We start from the raw sequence: 23,437 nt of genomic DNA, 5'->3' as shown, positions 1-23,437 counted from the left end.
TCTGTTTTGTGTGCATGTTGACATGTGGACATTTTTGCGGCTAGCAGGTGTGTTGATAATATTTGAGTGTGTGTGAACAGGCCCCGCCCTTTTTGTACTACATTTGAACCGTACCGTAACGATAAACAACCAGTAAACCTGCCTGCTCTATGCTGCTTCATGGTCTTACCCCCCTTCCCCTCCTATTATCACCCTCCTACCCCCCCCTCTCTCTAACGTCCCTCTCTCTTCTTCCCCTCTTTCCTTTTCCGTCCGGTCCAACACCAAAGATTTTCAAACATGATTGAAATTAATAAAGTTTGGCCTCAATTACAAAAGGGGTTTATACAGACATACCTTTGGTTTGTCTGAAGATGAATAACCCCTCTTGTTAAAATAAAATATGTCCAACACAAGAGGCCCTCAGCTCTCATCTGTTTGCCTAGCTGTTGGACAGGACAAGTTAAAAAAAAAAAAAAAAGTAAAATACATAATACAATGATAAAACATAAAAAAGGATACAAACAATTAAACAAGAATTAAAAATTAAAAACATAACAAAAGGTTAGCTAGGCACATACTAATGTACGATTACTACCTGTCACTTTTTATTTTTAGGGTATTTATTTTTATTGCCCTTTTTTATCTTTGTCAATTCATAACATTTTTAAAAATCAAACTGAGTCCTACAGGTGGATGATCAGCAGCAGCTGGAACAGGTTTTCTGTGTCCATTCCAAAGCTTGGGAATTCTTTCCTTTTCCATATTGCCTTCCATCACAGGTTTGCTTGATTGTAAATCAAAGCTGAAGACTCACATACTCGAAATGCCTTTTATTATTAACAGCACATTTACAATTCTTTTTTTTAAATAATTCTGTTTTGTTTTTTTGTATTTCAGTGCTTTTATTGAAAACACTTATTCAACGGTGGTTTTTGTAAATCTCCATTTAAACTAAATCTGCAGGGAGCGTTAAATGCCCCCCCCAATTTGCTGCCTTGCCTTCCTTCCAGGCCCAGTCACCTCCTTAGCATGTGCTACAGCCTCGTGGGCCTGATCTGCACACACGTGGCACAAGCTTTGGTCCTCTGTGCTCTGCATATCACTCCCCTGATCACTCTCCCTTTGTGGCCTTTCTCACCGCTTACCAATCAAGGATCATCTCCATAGTAACCTCATCCTGCAAATGGTTCCCACAAGCAGCCCTGGGAGTATGTTGCTTAACAATTGACATCAATGCAGTGCTTGAGCTAGCTCTTGGATTGCTCACACCGCCAACCAATCAGAGAACAGGGTAACCACGCCCCCTTCTTTATCATCCACAAAAGGCTGTTAGTTTTTGGCAATTGATCCACAACATAGAAAAAGGAGAACTAGAAGCTGTAGGTATAAAACTCTGGGAAGTTAGCCTAAATAGTTAGGCAGCATTTGGTAATTTGTCAGCACCATGAGCAAATCTACTGGATATTTGGTCTGTCTTACCTGCAAATCAGAAAAAGGACTGTCTGATGCCCTAGAAAGTATGGAATCCTAAATTATATCTTTTAGAATATCACAATTAAAAGGAAAAAGTGTCAATGTAATTTGCTTTGTTGCATCTTGAGCTATTATTGGCAGCTACAGCTTCAACACTTTACTCTTATCTGTGAACTGATATGAATAAATGTGTATGGACTGGATTTTTAAAACTCGACTAAATCAACCAAGCTGAGAGACATGGGAACGGTGCTCCATGAATGGCATGCAACCACCTTTAGACTGGGGTTAGGTATGGTTTGTGCTCCTGATCTGTAGATCTGAATGATTATGCTGAGTAGTAAGAGAAAAGAAGGTCAATGATATAAGTTGGTCTTATTTCATCCATCATTGTAGAACAAGCTAATTGTATTAAACATGAAAAAACAAATTTTAAATAAAGCAGAAATTAATTGAAACCCTTTGAAGATAGATAAGACAGGAGTGATGTGGGTGATTCGTGTTAGCTCCAAATAAAACTCTTGCTCATGAATTGCCACCCCTGTGCTACGGTCACACTAGCCTCTGCAACACGCGTTCAAGCAACCACTTCCAAAGAAAAGTCTATGTAAACGCACATATATGTACGTTTTTGGCTTCTGTGTTCAAAACATTTAAGTCTGTTTTCTGGTCCTACGTACAAAATGCACAGCCCTTGAACAGGTATTGCAAGTCAAACCAGGTTAAACTTTGACCAATGTGGGACTCGGATTTGGTAGTGAAGTAGCATCCTTTTTAATTCACGGAAGTGTCAATCATTTGAAAATTGATCATGAAGAAGAAATTAATAAATGTGGTTTGTGCCCGGAAACAATTTTATGACACCAAGCCTTTCATATATCGGAATAGAGCTGGCAAAGAAAAAGCCTGGAGCAAGATTCACAGGATTTGTACCACTTCAACATTTCCTACTTTGCCACTTCCAACTGTGAGTACATGCGTTAGGAACAGGTTGTGACAGTCCAGTGTGAACACCATATGCTAAAACTGCATTCAAGAATATGCTGAATTATTGAACACATGTTAAAGTAGCATGATTCGAAAGAAAGTTTCAAGTGATCTGCTTCTAATGTCCAGTAATTCAAAAAACAAGCACAGCTGCAGTGCTTCACTCGTTCTTATCTGTGCCAGCTAAAAAGCACATCAACCCACGTTTTTATGTGTTACTGGCAGCAGAATGGCACCGATTTTCAGTTCTGTGCCCATCCTAAGTAAAAACTAAGTAGTGCATGTATCATAACAAGAAAACAAGCTGCCTCTAGCTGAGGTACTCTTGATGTTTTGTTCGGTGTAGAGCTGCTCAAAGGGGCTCCGTGTCCTCTGCTGCCAACTAGCGGACGGAGAAGTGGAAAACAAGAGTCAGATGCTAGAGGATGTCTGACTCTTGTAAATAATTAAATGAAGATTGTCCTGACAGCATTTTGAATCGATACTAATCACACACACACACCAATTGTGGGTCTGCTACTGAACACTGGCACCTACCTATAACCACCAGGAGCAATGAGTGGGTCACTGTCTTACCCAGGGACACTTTGGCACATGGGAGGGTAGGGCGGGAACCAAACCTGCAATCTTGAAAATCCTCCACAGGATCTGGAGATCAGGGAAACAGACAGAGGACTCTGAAGGCTGAATGCTGACTAACAGAAAAACTCTTTACTTTAACATCTAAAACCTTAGTCATGAAGCCCTTAGGAACAGTGCGGCACTCAGGCTTTGATTATATTAGCATTTGAGGATCTGAGAATAGGACAAGATTATTTATATACTAGGTTAAAAGGATTTTTGGTTTGATGGAGATAATATGGAAAAAGCCACATTGAATGGGATTAAGCAGTGATCACTCACATGATTGTTTTTCACACATAGTTGATCAGCATTTGAACCAAAACAAATCTGAGGGTAACAGACAAAATCCAAAGCAGTAAAAATCTAAGCCAAATTCCAATAAGTTTTATCAGTATAAATGTTAAAGTTACACACCTGTTACAATGCTGTTTCCCAATCACTAGATAAAACATAATAACGCTTGTCTAAAAAGACACAAGCAGTCCAGGAAGTCTTCAGATAAAGATACAACAAATACAAAGATTTAATTCATCTTTAGTGATCTGAATTTTGATAATTGTTATCTGAATATGGAATATTGTTCCTCTGCACTGGGTGCTGGCTCGCTTTGCACATGTCTGCCATTGCACCAGCTCCTCCTGGACTCAAGAACATAGTGGGGTTGTCGGTGCAAGCTGTGATGGTTTTTATGGCCAATCAGAGTTCACAACGCTGTGGTGTAGCGGTTAGCACTTGTGCCTCACTCCATTCGAATCCCTTTCTTTGTGGAGTTTGCATGTTCTCCCTGTGCATGAGTGGGTCTCTCCAGGGTCCTCCTACAGTCCAAAAATATAGTTCTAAGGTTAACTGATGATTCTAAATTGTCCTTACTTGAAAATGTATGATTGTGTAGCCCTGCAGAGGACTGGCAAACCATCCAGAGAGTGCCCCGCCTTCACCTGACAGTTGCTGGCATAGGCTCCAGTGATCCAGTGACCCTTTAAGGGATTAAGTGGGTTGGGAAAATGGATGGATGGATGGATGAGTGGAGTCACGGATGGCAAGCAATCAACCCCCTGTGGTTCTGTCGACATGGCATGCCCCAAATCCTGTGATACGAGTAGGCCCTTAGTCTGTACTGGTCAGACGCTGGTGCTGAAGTAGACATAGGAGTGATAGCATGCAACAGTTTCACCCATTTGTCCCTGGAAAGAATCAGCCAAACTGCGTTCTGAAGGAACTGTTACAGTCACACTGACTCTGTTTGTCAGATAGTATTAGTTTAAGCACATGAAAATCCTGTACAGCACTTCTGTTGTGGTTGTGTTTGTGTCCATGCAGTTTCTTCAATGGTTTATTTTCTGTACCTTAAATATTTCATAGCATTGCAGAAACTCGTTAAAATCTGAGATTGAGCTCATTCAGACCAGAATACATATCACTTCATGAGACAGGCATGAAGGGGATTCTTTAGTCCCCTTTCACAAAGGGGACTTGGCCAGAAGGTCATATCAACAGTTGTAAGAAATGGCAGTAAAAAAAAACTCAAATAAGGTTGAATATAGCAGCAGACATTTTGCCTTGAAAAAAATAAACATGGCTCAAATGTATGGTTACTGAAGCAAACTTTAAGTTTGTTTCTCAGCTCAGAGAAACAATTCAGCACTTTGCCCCATGATGGCTTTTGAACCTTTGTGTGGATTACAGTGCTGCAAATGAGCAAGAGGCCAGTCAACTTGATATACTGTATTATCAACACTATAAGGCACAGTTAAAAGTCTTACAACAACACGTCCTACAATCCAGAGTGCCTTATTTTTGGACTAATAGTGCTTACTGCTGTCAAAGGGATTTTGAGAGGTACATGGTGCTAGGTCAAAATTTCAGTTTTTCTTTTTTCTTTTTACGAGTTCCAAACAAGTTTAAATAGTATTGTGAATATGCTAACACGGCTAAGCTGTACAATGTCAGACCGTGTTTTATAAACAAGGTTGGGAGTTTGGGAGTAATGTTTGTTTTAGTGGTATCAGGCTGTTGGTTACATGAGTCATTCATGAATTGGAGGACATTTGGGCTTCAAAATCATGAAAAGTAAAAACTGTTGAAAGTTTGATTAGCTCAGCTTACTGATCAACTGTGCAATTTTTATTACATGATATATTTGACGATAACCGTACTAAACTTGATGCAAACCTGTTACCGATTTTAGCAGGTAACAGGGTTGCAATCATGTACTAAAATCAGCTTTCTCTCAGAAGTAGAAGTGAGCTGTTTAGCGAGCTGTTACTATTCACCAAAAGGAACATTTTACTTATATAAATAAGAAAAAATACTTTTCTTATTCTGACTAAATAGGTAACAGGGTTGCATGGGTTAAAGTGAGACATTTAATCTAGGTTTACTATGTAGTAAAACTATGAAAAATAAAAGAGAGGAGGTCCCTTTGCTCTACCTATTCTGTTGGAAAACTCTTTGATGATGTCAAAGAGTGAGATTCTGTTATATTCTTTTTCTATCATGCTGAAAAGGTTATAGTAACAGGGTTGCATGCATGTTGTAGGGCACACATTTCATTGCTAAAAATAATTATTTTAATATTTTGTTCGTTAAAACAAATGTCCCTACTGTTACAAGAGATACCAATAAAACTCCAGGGATGTTTGGTATTTTTAAGCTATTTCCAAGCATTATTTTCTCTTGTTTTTGTAGATTTGGTTTCAGGACAAGTAAAATGTACTTAGAAACTGTCCTCCAAATCTGGAATGATCAACGTGTTGCAAACAAGGTTTGGCGTTACAGGTATTGTGAATAGTCTACTTTATACCAGTGTTTTTCAACCAGTGTGCCGGAGATGGTCAGGTGTTCCGTGGGAAATTACCCATTCAACCAGGATTTTTATCACAAAAGTCTCCTCATATTCTTATCTAGAGGTTACTTTCCCTGAAACCGTCTTTTTCCCCATGGTTTGTAACATGTTTCCTCCCAAGTTACTGATGATGTTACAGTGCCTTCCACAATTGTCTGTATCAAGTTTATTTCCCCACTGTTGTCTGCTTGTCCTCTTCTCCTCCCTCTTGTCTCAGTGAAAAGTGTCTGTTCTTTGCTGTTGAGCAGTCTCTGCACAGGTATCAGGTGTGCAGACAAAAAAACACCAAGCACGTAAATGTGATTCGAGTGAGAAAAAGGTCAAACAGCTGTTGCAGGACATACTCAGCTGATCTTTTTTCCAGACCTTAGGACTTTTAAATCTTTGGTGGGGGAGACTGTGGCAAATGACTTTATCCTCTTATTGGTCAGTATTAACTGTCCTAAAAAGCTACAGCTCTGTGCTTCTCAGATAAGAATGTGTATAACCCCTGCTTAGGCCTACACAATAAATTGCAAATTAATCATCAGCAAGATATCAGCGGATTACAAAAGGCAGCCTAAATTGCGATAAATGGTTACCTTTAATGTTTCCACATATGCAAAAACAATCTTATGGCAACTTGAAGTATTAAACAAATTAATTTGAGCCCTTTATGAATTTGACCAATTGAAGTACACCTTTAGACACCCGCCTCCTACGCAGACTAGGGTTATTTGGAGGATAATTGTAGTTATATTGACTTTTATTTAAATAAAACTTTTGCAGTTAAATGGAAATGATGTATTTAGGTTTTTTTTGTGTTCATGTATTGCAAGTTATAAGGAGGGTCTAAGGCAGGGGTCGGCAACCCATGGCTCCGGAGCCACATGTGGCTCTTTCATCCATCTGTTGTGGCTCCCTGTGACTTTGGAAAATAATGAGTATTTTATAATAATTAAATTTTATTTTAGTTTTTTCATTTTTCATGCCATTTCAAAGGTGCTGCTGGCTCCGCACGAAGCGAGTGCCACGTAAAAAATAGCTTCGTAATGAGCTCGAGAACTGCAGAGCTGATAGCAGGGAGAGGCACGCGGGGCGGCTTCAATAAACACTCCGATCTTCTGCCGGGAACTTGACGTGAGAGCAATTCGCTGATGACAGAGAGTTTGCGCCAATGTTGCCAGATAGAGTCACAGTTTTCCAGCCCAAAAGTCATCTGAAAACCGCCAGACCCAGCCAAAAACCGCCCAACACAGCTTTTGTTGATGTTTTCTTTTCGTACTGGACTGACAAAATAAAAGATTTTTCTAAATAAAAGATAGTTCTGACCAATAATAAAATGTGTACAATATTGAATATTTCTTCAGCGGGCCGCCTTCTTCCATTCATTTGCTTAACCCGCTCTGTCCCCGCTACAACCTGCGTCCGGCTCTTTCATCCTTGTGCGGCGCTGGAGCGCCCTGACTATCGCGTCAACCTATGATGACCGTATTTTGCGCTCTCTGTGTGGGACACACTGAGGAGCGCGGGGAAACGAATCTCAGCTGCAGAGGATGTGAACAGGTGAACAGGTAGAGAGGAAAAGCAGGTGGAGAGGCAGAGGAGGTGCTTTGGCTTCAAACTCTGTCAGAGAGATTAAAACACGGGCGTCAGATTGAGATGCAGCTTTCCCTGCGGGAGTTGAAGCAGAGACTTTCTCTGGGATGATTTTATGAACCCAAACATGGAAACATGATTACCAAGTAGAACTCTTCAAAATAATAAACCTGATCTCTCCACATTCTCAGTGTCTACCATGCATTGATAAACACATTGCTCCATGCAGCAAACAGACCAGAACCAGTAGCTCCGCCCACACGCAGCCGCGGTATCATCCTTTAAAGAACATAATGTCCATTTGCAGCGACGTATGCTTCAGACGATGTCCGATTGGCCAATCTACATGTCAATCAAGTCCCGTACTTCTCAGTGAGGATTTTGATTGGCTGGTGGATTGAGAAGTAATTTTTTTTTAAAATCTTTTCTGGCCCGAGATCTACTTATGTCATTGAAGATCGACCGGTCGATCGCGATCGACGTAATGAGCACCTTTGAATAATATATACATGCATAATACATATAATGATATCAAAACGGGTTGTGGCTCCGGGTGCTTTCTTTTTTATTAGGGGCGGCCCCAAAATGGCTCTTTGAGTAAAAAAGGTTGCCGACCCCTGGTCTAAGGGCAGGAATGCCCAGTTTAGTTCAGTCTGTTTAGTTTAGTTTAGCAATCAGCTATTGAATTCTATGACTTTTTGTCTTTTAGGATTCTTGATTTATAACAATGGCCAGTATGAAGCCCATTTAAGGCCCGTACACACCGGGACGAATATTCGCCAGGCGTTATTCGCCAGCGTTTTTCGCCACGTTTTTTGTGTTCACACCCAGGCGATTTCCACTGACGATGAGCCGAGCGAACATGCAATTTCCTTCCCTGACATTAGATGGCGCTTAATGTGAAACAGAAATACTCCTGTACACAAGGTGGCGCTGCGCAACTTTACGCTTCTTAAAGTCGCTTTTCACTCAGAAGAAGAGAGCAAGTATTTACGCGCTTGTCAGAATAATACAAAGAAAACATGAATATTTCAAGCACCAGTAGCTCCAACTGGTGCTTGGTTCGGGGATATTGTAGAATGTCCGTCATTATTTCTTCGCAGCAGTGTAGACGCTACTTGGCGTCTATCTTCTTCGCTGGTATGTGTGCTCAGCAAGGCAGTTTTGTGTTTGAGCTCCCCCAAGTTGTGTTTTACTGTAACTTCAGAAGCTCCAGACACGTGTGCAAAAGCGCCATTCTCATTGGTCGAATAGATTTCGACGCGAGGCGTCAAAAAAAAACAGGCCAACAGGCAAATAGAAGCAGATACAGGGTCAGGAAACAGACGATTAAGTTCAAATATAACACTCAGTAAGGAAGGCAGAGTGGCACAAACAGCTCAGGGAAGTGAAGTGTTTAAGTAGGCTGTGCTTGATTGTGTGAATGAGAGACAGGTATGTGGCATCCAGGAAGTGTGCGTTGGGGTTGCTGGGAGATGTAGTGTGGCCAGAAATCTAGGGACGGCTCCCGCCGGTTACCAGGGGAAGACGGAGTTCTGACTTCTGACAGTGGATAAATTCACACACACGTCAATATTGCTACATCTTAAAGTAACATTGTCGTTATCAAAACTTCATAATTGATAATGTCTAATGAAAAAAATGATTTTGGAATTATGTAGTGGATTTAATCAAATTATTTTAAAAAGCCAATTCATGCAAAAAAAATAATTTTCTGTCAATTCTTTGATGTAGTGGAATTTACAGGGTTAATGTATCAATAACTTAGTTTATTCCTTGTCTTGTTTGGTACACACAGTTTACTCATGCATAGTCTCTATGAAACATCAGAAATGTCCTCAAATTAATCAGGTACTTGAAATACTTTAAATTTAAAGGGTGAAATAAAGTAGCTACTGGAAGATTGCAGTCATCTGCACAATGATTTTAATCAAGGAAGAAAATGCAGCAAATTTTATTTATGGTCAAATTAGCTCAAGACTCAAGCAAACCAGAGCCTCAGTGGCTCAGTATTCAAGGAACCTGAATAACAGTGTTTTGGTTCTCTGAGGCTGGAAAGACCCAGTTATTTGACCCCTGACTAACAGCTCCAATGTTTGCATTATATTGGGTCAATGAACACTAAGAAAGCTCTGCATGCTGCTTGAATTCAAATGCAGGTCATATAAAGTCTATAGTAGTCTATGCTGGTAATAATATACAAATAAATCTTAAACAAATCAACATAAATAATTATGTTTAGTGGAATCCCTTTGGGTCATGTTGGACAGTATATTTGAATAAAGAACAATTCACATTTTAGTTGAGGTCTTTTAGTTCAAATGAATCCATAAACGTGGGCAGGACTGTGTTGATGATGATGAGGGGAGAGCTGGCTCTTAGGTTTAGTGAAAAAAATAACTACTTTTTTAGAGATTAATCCTTGGTAGTTTGGGGTGATTTTTACAACTTTCCAATTTGTTGTAATATTTTATCTTTAAAGTACTTTTTGTGACAATGCTTCATATTTCCAAGTGGAAGAAGATGGGTGGCTTCATATATCCATCTCTGACTTTTTTTCATCATACTACATAATAGTCCCAAGGCAAACCTGGAACAGTACAAAAAATTCCGACTAGTAAATTTAGTCTTTTTTTTTTTTTAGTCTTTTTTTTAATGCAAAAATCACTAAAATTGAGATCAAACTGTTTTTATGCTTTATAGCAAAAATCAAAAGTGTAAAGATGCAATAAAAATGTATACATCCAATAAAAGCATAGAATATGAAGAATGACTTAAAAAACAGGTGAAAGTCCCATAAACTATCTAAAAACGTTCAAGGATTTAATCCAAGGTGTGTCACAGTTATGTATCATAATTCTTACGCTTGTTTTAAACCAAAAATTTCAAAGCTTATAACCTTTTTGAGCTGCAGGTTAAATTTTGAATGAAAACAATATTAAAGGCAGTTAATGGCTCCATCACTCCTAAGTCATTGTCAATGACAGATGTGATTCATAACTGCAATGGTGAGGGCAGAGACCACTAAGGGTTAAAAAAATACATAGTTGTGTGAATTACAGTTTTAAAAAGCAGGACTGAATGTTAAATAAGGATATTGTGTGTGCAAGTAGATATTTTATTTACAATTTAATTAGGAATTGGGGCTAATTCACTGAGACTAATTGATAACAGTACCTAACTGCAGTGCTTAAGTGAGGATTTGCACACTATTTTCTGGGATGCTCTGGCCATTGCTGCACATATTCCGAAGCTGCTCAGCCTGGATTCGTGTTGATAATAAACAATAATGCCCTCCCCAGAGGGATTAAAGATGAATAAGTGGCAGGGGTGAGAGATCTTATAGTCAGCTGCCCCAGAGCACAAAAGCCAGGGCTTAGAGAGGAAGAGGAGCGCTAGGGAGATGGAGGAGAAGAGTGTGTGGCACTGGCAAAAAGGGGGAAGAAATAGACATAACGTCAGCTTCATTTACCACAGCTAGTTTCATAGCAGCTAATAACTCATCCTAAAGCACTAACATTTCACCTTTTAATATACTGTATTCTTTATCTCAATAATATTTTCTTCTGTACTGTCTTGGCTTACTTTCAGCTCTGATGAAATGATGACCTAGTATCCATCCATTTTCTAAGCCCGTTTTATCCCTTTAAGGTCACCGGAGCTTAACTTGGCTACTGTTGGGCGTAGGGGAAGGGTACACCTTGGATAGGTCGCCAGTCTGTCGCAGGGCCACAATCACACACCCATACGTAGTCACATTTACTCCTAGGGTCAATTTAGAGTAACCAAATAACCTATTAAGCATGTTTGTGGACAGTGGGAGGAAGCCAGAGTCCCGGGAGAAAACCCACGCATGCACGGGGAGAACATGCAAACTCCACACAGTAAGGTCTTCGGGATTTGAACAGCTTTAATGCCGTGAGGCAAGAGCGCTTACCACTGCGCCACTATGCAGCCCTATGACCTAGTACAGGGGTCGGCAACCCATGGCTCCGGAGCCACATGTGGCTCTTTCATCCTTTTGTTGTGGCTCCCTGTGACTTTGGAAAATAATGAGTATTTTATAATAATTAAATTTTATTTTAGTTTGTTCATCTGCTGGCTCCGTACGAAGCGCTTACCACGTCAAAACCAGCTTCCTAAATGAGCTCGTACTTATCGGGCGAGAACTGCAAAGCTGATAGCAGGAGGACACACGCGGTCTGGAGTGATCTTCTGCCGGGAACTTGACGTGCCGCGGGGCAGAGAGCAACTCGCTGATGACATAGAGAGTTTGCGCCAGTGTTGCCAGATAGAGTCACAGTTTTCCAGCCCAAAAGTCATCTGAAAACCGCCAGACCCAGCCAAAAACCGCCCAACATAAATATTAAATAAGTCTATTCCCCTTGGAGGTTTCTGCAGATGGCGCCTTCCCGATTGTCTGACTGGAGTATTTAAAGGCTGTGAAGACTTGACTTCCTCTTTTGGCGATGCCTCACAGCACAGCTCCAGGAGCAGAACCTCAGCCACACCCGTAGGGACCAGTAGCACCCTCAGAACTGGCAACTCAAAAAACAGGTGACAATAATTAAACAAAGCCAAAATAAGTAAACTAAACAAATGGACATGTGCTACAAAAAAATATCGAAAACAGAATACATTTATATATTGAACTCAAAGAAATGTGTGCATTTATTTAAGAATAAAGAAACTGAAATAATAAAATTACAAAGAAAGTGTGCAATGCTGGGGGGAGGTTACCGCCATTTTGTCTGTGGGTGTGGCAGGGTATGCTGCCATCACAGTTTTGATGCCTTCAGTGTGATTATACAATTTTCATAGTCATGAAAATAAAGAAAACTCTTTGAATGACAAGGTGTGTCCAAACCTTTGGTCTGTACTGTATATCAGTGGTGGACCGTGTATTATAGTGCTACGTCTGAATCACTCAACCCCTTATTAACCATTTGACGATGCAGAAACAAGCTTTGCATTGCATATTGAAAATTCCTTCAGCCACAATAAACTGAATAAACAAAACAGTAAACAAATCTCGTTATGCAACCACAGCCAGCAAAAAACATTAAAAATAACCTCAAAAATTTGGAATATTATTTATTATGACATTTATCATTTCACTCACTCACGCTCGCTGCTGTCCAGCGTTACTTGCGTCTGTCGTCTCATTCAACCATCAGAGAGACAAATGGTGCTTTTTTCACTTCTGATTTCTTCTTCTATCAGTTTAGCAATTACACTGATCAGCTCGTATTGTATTATACCTAGAGTCACACTAAACACTTTATTGGAGTCGGGATGGGTCGTAATGTAAATCCGTGTTGCTCTCAGCAATGAGAGAAAGGAGCTCCAAGTAGTTTCCTCTGTTGCTGGATCCAGCGCTTTCATCGTGTCCCCGAAATGAAAGTTCTTGCTTGCCCAAAAAAATGACAGTCTATCAGTCTTTTTAAGATTTCTTTGTTTTTCTTTACCTTTTCATTATGAAGTCTGTTTCCCTGCGCACCTGCTGCTTTGTTCTGCTTTCCCCTAAGGTTTGGAGAGCACGTCCAATCAGAAGGTCAGAAAACTGTGACGTTGCCTAAGCCTGCTAGAAGGCCCTGTTGATAACAACTCAAAATCTGATTGGTGGAAGGAGAGTGAATGTATGACATTGAATTTGCATTAGGGAGCCCTTCAGAACGGGTTGAGAAGGCCTCTATAGTTCTGACCCTGCCTAGCAACAAAGGACAGCTAAAATGCGATTGGCTAAATGCTCCGATGTGAAAATACGTCTGTCTGAAAGCAGCATAACCATCATAAACACAATAAAATGGAAAATGTGTGGACGTCACCTGTATGTCCACACAACTAATTGCTCTTCAACTCAACTCTTGTGGCCATTGCGTTGATCTGATATGACAACTTCAATCAGATTGTTTATTTTGGCCCATAACCAGTTGATGAAGCCTTTCTGCTCAGCAAATTCTTCTACATTTAGGATTGTTGTGGATAACTGTAGGATTTACAGTGGATGAAAAATAAATATTGGCACATCACCGTCCTTGGCTGTCTGTGTGCATTTCAGTTATTTGACAATCATTTAGATTCAGATCAATTGTGCCACCAACCCATCACAGTCGAAATAGAAGTCTGACATCCACAATTTTCAAGCACACTTGGCAATCACAAGAGTCAACAATTGGAAATAAGGTTTTGTATACATCACAAAGTCTGGCACACACTCACGCACACCTGTGGACACACAGCAAAAAATAAAGTCAGCTCTCTGTTATGCAGCTATGCTTTACAGTTTTCTTCTTTAACATCAAAAAGCAATCAAAAATCAGGTATCAGTACGAGAGCAAAGTTCCAGTTTAGTCTGGCAGCCCGACAACTCATATGTTTACTAAATATAGGATTTTCAAGTCACAGAGGACTTCCTATGTCTCCTGTTACACACATTATACATTCAAGACTGATTTACAGATTGTGATTCAGACTTTAATTTACCCAAATTGTTGTTTAAAGAAATGTTCATTTTCTCTTAGCCCCTGAAAGATTGATGTAGTCAAGTGAAATTGTAGATGTGAAATCTACACAGTAATGATCTTTTTTTATTATGGCTACAAAGTGAATTGGGGTTCTTAAATACTTTTACCTGAAAGGTAGGGACACACCCAGCAGGAATACTGCCTCAGCAACCTGATGGCTGCCGTTTTAGTAGCTTGTGACTAAATAAATCACCTCAAAGAAGAAACATGTTAAAAAAATGCATGTGTTTCTGTTTCTGTCTCTCTGTCTCTCTCTCTCTCTTCTCTCTCTCTTCTCTCTCTCTCTCTCTCTCTGCACACACATACACACAAGAATACTGTTCCAATACATTTCACTAATGGAAATTCTCTGTGTGCTTCTTTAGGTAAGACCAACATCAAAGCAATTTAATGGAGAAGTATAAAAGAACCACTCTAAGATGACACGTACAGACCCGCCTGACATACTAGTATCAACTGTGCATCGGGATATAAAGTCGATTCCAATTTTTTCACACTGCAAGTCACTGCAAGCCTCCAAACAATGTGATTCCACAAATTGTAGCATCCTGGATGATAGAAATCACAAAGTTAGCAAGAGGCACTGCCAAACCTTTGACTTTAAGTTGTTGAAGGACCTTAAATCACACAGGAGTTTAATGGAGTCTCCAAGTCAAAAGGTCGATAGAAAGGGGGTCAACCCAGACGTTGCATGGACTTCCTTGGGGCGTCAGCAGAGATACCGCTTTTCTTCTCCGGACATTTTCGGTCACAGGATGACACCTCAGTCAATGACTGTAGAAATGGCCAGTGAGGTAGTTGTTCCTGATCATAAAAGAAGGACCAGGTCTAAAAGTGCCCCTCGAGTCCAGACCAACTTCACTCCTGTCTCATTTGAGGGGTCTTCATCTTCAAGAAGGAAAGGGAGAGAGTCTCAAAGGACCCTGAAAGACTCTCGCTGGAGACCTGAAGTATCACCTCGTAGGGAGGCATCTTTTTCCGCAGCAGGGGCTCACATGCCTGAAGTACACCCAATTAAGCTGCAACCTCAAACTGCTGATGGCAGCAGAAATTCACCTCACTGTGTTATTGACAAATGTTCATATGGTGAACTGAATAAACCAGCAACTAGTCCTCATGTTAGATGTCGAGTGGACATCATGCCTGATGACATGGCATTACATCAGTCAAGACGGAAAAAGACCACCAAGTCAATAGACATACCCTGTCAGAGGCAGCAAAATATAGGGAGTCGCAGTCTGACTGTGCCACGGCATTTTTCCTACTCTAGAACGCCTCCTCCTTCTGACTCTTTGGAAAGAGAAAGTAGGCAAGCCTATCAGTATTCCCGCAGCATGCCAAACAGTTACTTGCAGCAGATGGAGCTTCCATTACAAAGAATGCCTTCTACAGGTGACTATTATGGTAGAGAACGAAGAGCTCACTCCAGTCCCAATGTGCCAACAAATTTTTTTTATGCAGATGACCCAGGAAGGTATGTTCCTCCTGTTCCTCCACAATGTGATACCTATTTTTATGATGACAATTACACACCAGGGCAAGCATACTCTCCAAAAGTGCACTATGTTCAAGATCCAAGGACTCGCATGGTGCATGCTGTACCTACAAGATCATATTACCCTGAAACTGAACCATATCCGTACTCTGTACAACCAGGGTACCTCAAACCCTATGCAGCAAATGAACCAGGACCATACATCATAAGAACACCTCCAACAAGAATAGTTTATCCAGATGACCCAAGAGCTTATCAAATTCATACTGCACCGCCACGGTTTACTTATTCCAGTAACATGTATGCAATGCTTCCAGAACACCATGTACCAGCAGGAGCATACTACACTGAAGGCCGTAGACATGCTAGAGTCATTCAACCACAGACAGATGACTGGTATGGGTCAGATGCATCTGGTTATTCCACCAATCCTGCCTCTTACGTATCTCAAGCAACTCCAACCCCAATCCAGCAAGATCCTACATCCATGCCATGGTATGCCAATCCATGTTTAGAACCTCAAAAAATAGGTACAGATTCTAAGTCTTACTCCAGGTCTTGGGACAACATTCTCAACTCTCGTGTTGAAAGGGAACAACCCATCCCTGTTCAGAGAGGTCAGAGTTATGATGATCTTCTTGACTCAAGGAAGCCTTCTACAACCCTAGATGACAAACCGCAACCAGTGGTAGTGAATCTTTCCAGTTCACCAAGACGCTATGCGGCTTTATCAATGTCTGATAACTCATTAATAGAAAAAAGCCCAACAGAGACATCAAAAGTTGCTGCTAGTAAATTTTGGTTTGTCACACCTGAGATAACGATCACTGACAATGATATTAAAACTGGAAATCTTAATAAGGTTGAAGGCCGGTCTGCTAGTTGGGATATTATTGACTCCAGAAGTAATGAAGGTCCAGAAATGTCTCGGCATGATTTTGAAAGAACATCTAAAGAGAACTTACATGACAATGGGTCACTTCAGCAAAGCCTTGAGCAGCTTGATGAGCTTCTGGCAGATCTTGTGACTGACTACAAGCCACCAAGTAGACGGACAAGTGAGGATATTTTGGACCAATTAAAGAAGTTAATAGATGAGGAAGAAGCTGTATCTTTGTCCAGAAAATGTTCAAAAGCGCCACAGGATGACCCACCTCCACTAGACAAACAACCAACTTCAATCCGAATGAATGCAGATGCTTTTTGTGATATGGATAATTCAAGTGATGCAATAAAAAGTACAGACCAATGTTCTCCAGATCAGAGCCCCGATGAGGATGATACAATGATGTGCTCTAACAACAAATGCCGGAGAACAGAGACCCTGTTTAATGCTTGTTTGTATTTTAAATCCTGCCACAGTTGCTACACCTACTACTGCTCCCGTAACTGTCGCAGAGAGGATTGGGACATTCACAAAGAAAGCTGCTTGTATGGAAGAATTGGAAGTACATGCCGTCACATCATTAAGCATTGCAGAGAGACTGTTGAAGTGCATAAAGCCTTCTCTCGTATTGCCAAAGTTGGCTACCTTTCTCGAGGTAGAGGAGTTTTATTTCTTGGTTTCCCAAACCCTGCATCTTCTAACAAATTCATGAAATGTGGCTTGGATAGTTTACTCATGTCTCCTACATACCTTTCCCTTCGTGAACTTGAAAGCTTTAGGGAAAATCTGGGAGAGTACTGTAAAGAGCTGCAAGAGGCAGGTAAAGAATATGACCCAAATGAATGTTTTATCTTGAATGTATCCATTGCTGTTGGTGACCAATTGCCTGATGGGCCATCACCAAGAAACCAAGCACCAACAGTAAGAAAATATGCAAAAGTTGCATTGGCTTCCTTTAGCCCAGAGAGAAAGGTTCACAAAAAAGAAAGTGACATGGAAACATTGATCCTAACTCCACCTCCTGGAACAGCAGATATCGACAAAGAGGGAGAAGAAGGCCATAAGGCTCGAGAAATCTGTTTCATCAACATTCAACGTGAGTTGAGGATTCGAGGGGTTTTCCTACGCCATGAATACCCACTGGTTTATCAGCAGCTCTGTGAGTTTGTGGAAAATAACAGAAGGTTTACACCCACAACTATTTATCCAATTGATAAGAGAACTGGCAAACAGTTCATGTGCATGATCATGGCTGCTTCAGAGCCCAGGACACTGGACTGGGTGGGCACTCCACATCTCCTTGATGACATCATTTAGGAACTCATTTTGCACCTTTTGTTACAAAGGCATATTTATTGAAATAGATTAATACCCTTCATACATACACAATACATTTTTGGCTGTTTAAATGTTATCTATTTTAGTGAGTACTAAGTTAATTTTCCTTAAATCTTTGATTTTTTTTTTTAGGTGGGAGAGCAGGGGTTAATGGTAATGCCAGAGAGGTATATGTGTTTCAAATTCTTATGTCTTTTTTTCTAAAACATTATGGAAATATGTTTTTTTATTTGCTATACACGAATATTCTATGCAAAACTGTTTCATCACTTAGGTCTCACATTCCCGTGGAAAGACTAGCTTGTGCTGTAAGATGTGATATATCTATCCTATAATATTATTCAAATGTAAAGAAATATTTCAAATTAAGATAGCATGTTGGTGGTAGTTAATATCGTCGTGAGACGTTCTGATGGTTAAAAAATGAAGGAAAAGCATTAAGCTATTTTAACCTGTGTTAAATAGGCTCACATTTAGCATTGTTAACAAACAATGCACTAAGATTTGTCATTGTTCTTGTGCCTGTTTTGGGAAATTTCTGGGCCATTAAAATTAAAGTAAAAGTCATGCCAGTTTCACTGACTCTGTAGGAACTGGTCTGTACTCAGTTTAAAACACTGTGAATAGTGAAAGTTATATTGTGCAAAAAAATAAAAAGAGTGGTATAATACCAACAAAATGCACAACTTATTTGAAAATTGCTTTTTTTTTAAAGATATATTTAAAGATAGAACTAAGAGTTATTTTCCTTAGAGCAGAGAGTGAAAGGCTTGGAATTGTAGCTGGATGCTAGTCTTCATAACTGTTTAAAGAAATTGTGTATTTGTACGGCATTCGATTCATTTCATATATGACGTCTTTTTCAGTTATAGCTAGATTATCTACTTGCCTATGAAACACTTAATCTTATAATTATCATGTAGGCATGTTCCCTAATGTGTTTTTTTTTGGTCATTCAATTTTTTTTTTTCTAACTTGGCATCCCAAAAGTCCCACTGGTTTTTAGAGCAGATGTGCTCATTTAAAGTGCTAGCTGTTCAAATAGGAACCATTTCTATTTCCAAACCTTGTTTGCAGCACTTAAAAGAACAGACTGATACTGTGACTACGCTAACTCCTAACACATTTTGACAATGCTACATGTTAGCTGCATTAGCGTATTCACAAAAACATCCAACCAAACCTCTTGACTGAGCTCCGTGTTTAATTTAACCCTTGTGCTATCCCAGGCACTTTAACATTGGGAGTTGGGTCATCTAGACCCACTAGACAGTGCGCTGAACCTTTTTTCTTCAATGATTTGTGATCTTCACTGGTGTCCATGGATTACATGAAATCTTTCCACCTTTGTCCACCTTTGTCATGGTAGGGAGAACACGTCAATGTAAGGGTGGGGTCATCTAAGATATCACAAGGGATATAAGGTGCTCCGGATAATAAGGCGCACTGTCGCTTTATGAAAAGAATGAAGGCTTCTAAGTGCACATTATAGTGCAGAAAATATGTACAATAACATTATTAATACCCATCAGACATGAACAGGTTGAGTCACCTGATATGGGCTGCAGGGGTTGTCCTGGCAAAACACTCCACAGGCACTTTAAATTCTAGACGTTAGGACTTTTTTAGGATCCAATGTGTCTCACAAGAGCTCAAAAGGAATTCAAGCAGTGTTGAATACTGCTCTGCTAATAGCAATGAGACATTCACAAACCGCGCTAAAACGGCACAAACTCATTTGTAAGTCGGAGCTTAAGTCTCAATTTTCAACTCTACACCAATGAGATTATAAAAAATGGTCTGTTTTAGCCAGAATACATTCTTGCTTTAAAATGTTAGCCTCTGATTTAAAAAATAGTTTGACTGAGCCTGTCAAACACCTTGCTGAACATATCAGAAAAAATCGATGGTAAAAACCAACAGATCCATTTTAGTGACATGATCTTAATATGACCTTGTGATATTGACCAACCTTAGAATTTTAATAAAAAATACTTCCAAAGTTTGAGGTGTATGTGTTCAAAAAAACTGTTTTACCAAGTTCCATTTTACCAGCAGAGTGGAAGTGCTGTACATAGACTGAGAAGTTGGATGATTGCATGTGATTCCATTTTAGCAAACCTCATTTTAACACTAAATATTAAGCTGTGCTTGAACTATGGGCTTGTGAAAGTGCAAACTATGTTGTGTGAGATAAAAAAAAACAAATGTTATTAGTTTTAACAACATGTAACATGGAACAAGTAAGAGACCTCACAAAAATATTAAGAAAATTCTGTAACCCATATTTTTTATACTTCCCTTGTCTGTCTCTTTATTAATCATGTCAAATAAATGGATTATGAACTAACTTCTGTCTCTTTTTTTAATTGTCTGACTTTTGCTGACCTATTTGTGTTTGGAGTAATAATGGTGAGGAAACTATGTAGAGTATTATTCACAGGATCCTTCCTTTCTTTAAGCAGTTTACTTTAGGGGCCACAACAGTGTTGGGAGTAGCATTGTTTAAGTGTAACTGCGTTACTAACATTAGAAATTAGAGGAAAGTTCTTTTGCATTTTAGCTAAATATTCAATTAAGAATTAAACATTTAGCTCCAAACTAAATATTTAGTTAAAACGCTAAATATTTAGTAAAAAAGCTAAATATTTAGCTCAAAACTAAACATTTAGTCAAAAAGCTAAATATTGAATTCAGCTTTTCAATTAAATATTAATTTAACAAATATTTATTCAACAAATAAATATTTAGTTTGGAAAATAAATCTTGAAGTCATATCTAAATAATTAATTTGCAAACTAAATGTTTAAATTTAGAAAATGATATTTTTATTTAACAAACTAAACATTTAGTTTGTAATTACTTTACAGTTTATAGATAGGGTTCAATCAGTCCCATTTGAGATCATGATTGGCTAGGGCAGGGGTGTCAACCTTATTTTCACCGAGGGCCACATCAGGTTGTCCTCAAATGGCCAGTTATAATTCAATTCAATTTTATTTGTATAGCCCAAATTCACAACAACAGTCGTCTCGATGAATACATAAAATATTAAATTGAACTAACAAACTGACTAAGCTAAACTGGACATCCCGGCCCTTAGACCCCCCCTTCGCGGTAAGGAAAAACTCCCAAAAAAACGGATTCCGGAAAAAACGAAGAAACCTCAGTGGTGTCCACATGAAGGAGGGATCCTCCCCCAGGACGAAGAGGCGATTTACCACAACTCTTAGAGAAGAATGAACGTATCTAACTCTACAACTACATATATAAAGTCCAGCAGACGAGCTTCATCCAGATGGAGTTGGGGGGACAGTCAGGGGCGCGAGTCGAGCCGGAGACAGGATCCACAGCCAGGTGTAGGAGCAGTAGTAGAGGCAAGCCAGAAACGAGTTACACGGCCAGGTACAGGAGCACGGATGAGCCAAACGGAATCTGGAAGCACTCCCACTCACCCGGAGGGGAGAGGAAAAGAGTAAATGAATCGCACTGCACCAAACAGAGGCATGGAGAACTAAATGATGAATAATGATCAAGAATAGAGAAGAGAAGGAGAGTAGAAGTAAATGAAAGTAGAGGACAGAACCCCAGTATTAATTACGGTATATTATATTATTATATTTATCATAACTTATACATGTAACTAAATGCACTGAAAAATAAATGTAACTACTCCTTAATGTTAAATAACTCATTATTTATTTACTATAACTTTTAAAGTGACAATTAAAGTTGCATAGAAAACATATGTTTGCTTGTTATTCTAGCATAAATCCTTTTCCATAAATCCATAAATCCAGCCATGGAATTATCTTCCTCCTGATATACGCAATACTGACTCTCTGCCACTGTTCAAATCCAAACTGAAGACTCATCTCTTCAAATGATCATACAGTTAATCCATTCAGTTAAAACAATTTCATTTGTCTGTGTCTGCATCTTGGGTATGCGTGATGCATGACGGGATATTGCTCACATCCATGTTTGTACCGCTAGGAGCTAAGAGCTAAGTCCGGTAGGCGAAGCAGCATGCCTAATCTTATATTTTTCTTGATTTTCATCAAGACAATGTTGTCATCGAAACTATCTTCTTTATTTAAATACAAATTAGTATAACCAAAAGAAATTGATACTTACATTGTTTACCTTTAGTTTATGTAAAGTTCATGTGAATATTTATACATAGCTTGTTGCAGTGTGCAGTGTGATCATTCTGATAAAAAAATATTTAAATTTTTACACTTCAATCCAGTCTTTCTATTGTAACTTAACAAAATTTCATAGAACGATACCAGCTAGAAGTGTCATTTTAATTAAATTATTACATTTTAATGCTGTCATGTTTGTGGGCAGCTGAGGAAAAACAATACATTTATTCCTGTATTTTAGCTATGAAAGTATCTGGAGTAGTTACTAATTCAATTACTTTTTGGGCAATAACTATAACTAATCACTTTTTAAAGTAAGATTCCCAACACTGCCTTTCCAAACTCATCTAAAAACTCTTTTCTTATGGTTTCCATAGCAACTGAACCTTAAAGGTTTCTCTAAAAGTTGTTTTGCTGATCATTCAAGGGGATCCTTTTTCAATTCCAACTTCTGTTAATGAAGTAAGTTTATTTATGTGCTTATTACTTCAGACATTTTTTTTGTTTTTCTTTTCTCCTTTTTTTTCCCTCCTCAGACATTTGGCAGCGAAGTATCATAACTAGGTGTTTAGTGACAAAACAAACAAAAGAGCACTTCCTGCAGGTCTCAAGTCCAGATAATTGCAGAGGGTGGCTTCAGGAAGGGCATCTGACATAAAAACAATCATGCAAATTATTAAACAGAATTTCTAAACTGGGTCTGTCGTGGCCCAGGTCAACAACGACCAACACCAGTGCTGTTAACCTATAGGATAAGAACTGGAGGTCAACACGGCTGGCCTGGTAGTTCCATTGGAACGTTCACTTCTGGAGTTTGACCAGCTTACCGCTGCACCATGGCCGCCCCCGTAATTGATGCAAGATCAATTAAGAACCCTGCACCTACAGGAGAGGAGGAGGAGCAAATGAGACCAGTAGAAAGCGCCTCCTGAATATATTTCTCCATGGCTTCTTTTTCAGGACCAGAGGTTAAACAAACGGAAGCACATCAATGGATCAAACATAGGCTCTGTGTGGAGGTAAAGAACATGCTTTTGATTTGCTGTAAACTGGCTTGAGATCGTGAGAACTGACAGGTACTTTAGAGATCTACGTCCTCATGGCAGTCAGACGCCGGTGGTTTCAGGGAGGGGAGAGTTGACTGGAGGCAACTGACTAAACCTCCAGTTAGTAACCCTTCCTTACTTCCAATCAAATTGTGTAAATGGAGGCATGGGAACCTTAAAACTATGGGAGTCTGCCGTGTTTGGGTGACGCACAGTTGAATGTGTACTCTGCGTTTACCTGATGTTATGAGGAGAATAGGACCAGTATGGTGATGGATGCTGCCCCCCGCCAAACCAGCAACCTCTACAAAGGAGTCCAAAAGTTCTGTAGGTAATGATAACTGAGACATAAAGTCCTGATCAATGAAACTTTGCTCGGCACCAGAACAAACTAGAGCTTGAAGTTTGAGATATTCCTTCTGTAAACAAATCTTAACAGGAAGAAAGAAGTTTGAATTTCGGCTAAAAAATGATCAAAAGGTAGATGGGATAGGATGGGCGAATACAT

The 23,437-nt window shown here is 39.5% G+C and overlaps 1 protein-coding gene across 1 annotated transcript in view; it reads left to right on the top strand.

The window, feature by feature from the left end:
* LOC101158621 (uncharacterized protein C9orf172-like) overlaps nt 1–18,392 on the top strand; it is a 42,468-nt gene extending 24,076 nt beyond the window's left edge. Inside the window, exon 2 of the mRNA XM_004075072.4 lies at nt 14,382–18,392. Within this exon, the coding sequence (XP_004075120.1) occupies nt 14,436–17,714 (3,279 nt within the window). The 5' untranslated portion in view covers nt 14,382–14,435 and the 3' untranslated portion in view covers nt 17,715–18,392. The remainder of the gene's footprint in view (nt 1–14,381) is intronic.
* Nucleotides 18,393–23,437: the final 5,045 nt, after the last annotated feature.

This window comes from Oryzias latipes, chromosome 12, assembly GCF_002234675.1.
Source record: "Oryzias latipes chromosome 12, ASM223467v1".
Taxonomy (NCBI): Eukaryota; Metazoa; Chordata; class Actinopteri; order Beloniformes; family Adrianichthyidae; genus Oryzias; species Oryzias latipes.
The sequence above is the reverse complement of the archived record's forward strand: the minus strand, read 5'-3'. Positions and strand labels throughout refer to the sequence as shown.